Raw genomic sequence first — 3,642 nt, 5'->3', positions numbered from 1 at the left:
CATAGTATTTATCTACATTTTGGTAAACCTACTTGCATGAAATCTGGTTACTTTATTCAGAATCGTGATGAAATATATTTCCAGCAACAATATCTTTTTGTAAAAGCCGTCAATTCCCATTGGAAGTTTCCAATTTTGCTTTCCGATACTGTATTGCCTTTTGTGGTGGGCAGAACAAGCCATCTATTTTCTTAGCCGCTTATCCTCACGAGGGTCACGGAGAGTGCCTGACCCTATCCCAGCTATCAGCGGGCAGGAGGCGGGGCACACCCTGAACTGGTTGCCAGCCAATCGCAGGGCACATCGAGACAGTCGAACTCACAATCACACCTATGGACAATTTCGCGTGTCCAATTAATGTTGCATTTTGGGATGTGGGAGGAAACCGGAGTGCCCGGCGGAAACCCAGCCAAGGGGAGAACATGCAAACTCCACACAGGCGGGTCTGGGATTGAACCCGGGTCCTCAGAACTGTGAGGCCAACGCTTTCCTGCTGCTCCACCTTCCAACTTAAAAAAAAATTAATAATAATCGTAAACATTTTCTTGTGTGCTGCAAGGTTTCTTTGAATGTGAAACGTGCACCTTGTACGAGTAACGATTGGGAAACGCTGCGAGTGGGGGTTGCGTGTGTTTTGGGAGGGGGGGGGGAGGGGAGGGGAGGGGACTGCAGCGGCCGCAGCCAATCACCACGTCGTCCGAGGCGTGTGCTCAGTCTGACGGCTTGACTGGAGGTTATATACTCTTGACTTTTACTCGCACGGTACATTTAAACGCAAGTGCGCAGCGTGGAACATAGACACACGCGCACTTCTTCCTGTTTTTTTTTTTAAATCATCAGTGTGCTGTTATTATTACAATTATTATTATTATTATTACTGTTTTTGCGTGGCTTATGGGGGACATGTCTCACGCGCAGTTATCGAGCATCGCCATGGAGCGGCTGGTAGCCCGGAGGACCTTCCCCCTCCACAAGCGCACCAGCGTCTGTCGGAACCTCTTCGGACCGGTGGATCACGACGAGCTGAGCCGGGAAATGAGCGTCAAGATGCGGGAGATTTCCGAGCGCGACCGGCAGCGGTGGAACTTTAATTTCGAGGACAACACCCCGCTGGATGGAGACTACGAGTGGGTGGAGGTCTCCCCGGATAACACCCCGGCGTTCTACCGGGGCTCGTCGCAGCTCAGCGTCCCCGCGACGCCCGTCAAGCAGCACCCGGACGCGCTGGAGCGACTGGCCGCGCCCGAGGGCAGCGACGGGGCGCCGGTGGAACCCAACCAGGAGAACCGCGCGGACAAACTCAACTCCCGGAGGCTGGCCCGCGCACGGGCCCCGTGCGGCGCACGGAGGACGACGACGACCGCCCCCGCGCACATCACAGGTACGGCGGAGGAGCCGAGTCGGCGTCCGCGCGGTGACGCGCGTTCGATTCCCTGCTCGAGCGCTGATCTTCTGCTCTGTGGCGTTTAGATTTCTTCGCGAAGCGAAAGAGGGCCGCCGAGAGAAAGTGCGCGGAGCTGAGCCAACACTCCAAGTCTGCCATTCCCGTGGAGCAAACCCCCAGGAAGAGAATCCGTTGAAGGTAGGACTACAAACCATTCCGACGATCAAAAAGAAATACATTAATCCAATTTGGGCCGGATTGATTTGCTACTATAGACAGTTTTATATCATATTATCGATCTCACTTTTTTTTTTTTTGAGTTACTAGCCCGAATCGAGCTTATCGTCCTATTCGGCCCTTTTAGTTGTTAAAATCACATTTCGTGTATTTAATGGAAGTTTGTCCTTATTATTATGAAGTTAATTGCTATTTGGACTAAAATAAAAACTGAGACAGCTACAAAAAATACAATGTTAGTGTTGTTGTAGTTGTCCTAAAGCGGTTTAATTCGCTCTTCTGTTTTATCTTGAAAAAAAAATCTCAATTTGCAAGTTTGCGGACACGCTCGGATGATTTTATTTGCTATTATTTATCGGAGTCGTGTTAAGGCTATTAAATTGATCTTTATTTAGAAAAATCATGATCACATAATACGACTATTTTCAGCAGAGATTCCACCCGTCTTTTTTTCCTCCTGATAGTTTTTCCAAACTTGCGCTTAACTATTATGAGTTCCGGTTCTTTCTTGATTCATATGATTTTCTGTTTTATTTATAATTGTGGCTCATGATTATTATTATTGTCATCACTATTGTTTGCGTTGTTTTGAAAGGATTTAACAGGTCGAAAAAAAACAAAAAAAAAAAAAAGCGAAGTGGGTGGGGGAGGGGTGAGCGTGAAAGGGAGGGGAAGCGATAGTAAAGGGGGAGGGGTGGTGACGTCAGGGGCCGTGGCGGGAAAAGAAGTCCACGCCCCTTTGCTGGTTTTGCGTCTGGCGAGGGCGACGCTCGTCTCTGCTGTTGTTGTTTTTTCTCCATTTTGGTCTTCAAGAAGCCTAAAGTTTTCGCCATTTTCCCCTCTAGGTGGATTTTTGCACTACTACACCTTGTTTGAGGAAGGAACGAAAGTAGTGGGTGGACCATAGCCGGCTGGTATCCTCCTTTCCCCCCCCCTCCGGTCCCGTGGAGCATCGCTGGCCGGACACCGGACCTCCTCCGTCGGCCTTTCAGACTGAACCGGTCGGGCTCTCGGGGTGGAGAAGGTGTGGCCGTTTTTTTTTTTTTTTAAATTTTATTTTATTTTTCAATTCAGTACAAATGTAGCATTGTTGCTGCCACTTGACAGTGTTAACCGTGTTTTAACATCTGTGCAATCCTTAAGGAGAAAAAAAAGAGACTTTAAATTGTCTACACTGGCCAAAAGTGTACAGCTTTATAGAGACATCAGCCTGTAAATGAATAATGTGTTGTTTGGTTATATTTCCTCCTGTAAATGTATATTTTTAAGACTATTTTAACTTATAATTTATTTATGTTTCTTTTGTACATGTTACGTGAATTATTGATCTAGCCTTACACGTTTATTTTATTATTATTTTTTTTTAATTGGCGGTGTATTTGCAATCATGTATTGTACACTATAGTTGCCTTTGTCTCTGAGCCATTTTTACAACAACAATAACAAAAATGTTCTCCATGCAAGTGCCCTCATGGGTGAAACAAAAAAGATGAGAATAAAATGTATTTTTTTTGTTTTGTAAATAACTTTTTGCATTTGTGGTTACTTTTCTTTCTTGCTTATGAATTGACTACACTCCATCCACTGTGTGTGCGCGGCAGCACGGTGGAGCAACTGCTTGGAGCATTGCTCTCACAGTTCTGAGGACCTGGGTTCAAGTCCCGGCCTGCGCAAAGACCCTAAATTGCCCCTAGGTGTGATTGTGACCTGCGATTGTCTAGCAACCAGTCCAGTGTGCACCCCGCCTTCTGCCCCATGACAGCCGCGATAGGCTCCGGCACTCCTGTGACCCTCGTGAGGATAAGCAGCTCAGAAAATGTATATATACATGTATATGAAGAGTTTGTTTTCAAAACGAGACATAGGCATTTTTTTCAGATTTACGAAACTCGCGCCAAAATTATCCAGCTCCGAATGGATAATTTTGGCGCGAGTTTCGTAAATCTGAAAAAAATGCCTATGTCTCGTTTTGAAAACAAACTCTTCATATATATTTTAAAGGGGGTGGTGTATTGAGACTT

The 3,642-nt window shown here is 46.3% G+C and overlaps 1 protein-coding gene across 1 annotated transcript; it reads left to right on the top strand.

Annotated features, from left to right (window-relative positions):
* Positions 1 to 759: 759 nt before the first annotated feature.
* Positions 760 to 3,130, top strand: cdkn1cb (cyclin dependent kinase inhibitor 1Cb). Its single transcript, XM_061822524.1, has 3 exons — positions 760 to 1,381; positions 1,471 to 1,582; positions 2,467 to 3,130. The coding sequence occupies exons 1-2, from the start codon at positions 895 to 897 to the stop codon at positions 1,578 to 1,580; spliced, it is 597 nt and encodes a 198-aa protein (XP_061678508.1). The 5' UTR covers positions 760 to 894; the 3' UTR covers positions 1,581 to 1,582; positions 2,467 to 3,130.
* Positions 3,131 to 3,642: the final 512 nt, after the last annotated feature.

The sequence above is a fragment of the Syngnathoides biaculeatus genome, chromosome 6 (genome assembly GCF_019802595.1).
Source record: "Syngnathoides biaculeatus isolate LvHL_M chromosome 6, ASM1980259v1, whole genome shotgun sequence".
Lineage (NCBI taxonomy): Eukaryota > Metazoa > Chordata > Actinopteri > Syngnathiformes > Syngnathidae > Syngnathoides > Syngnathoides biaculeatus.
This window is presented reverse-complemented; position numbering and strand designations above follow the sequence as displayed.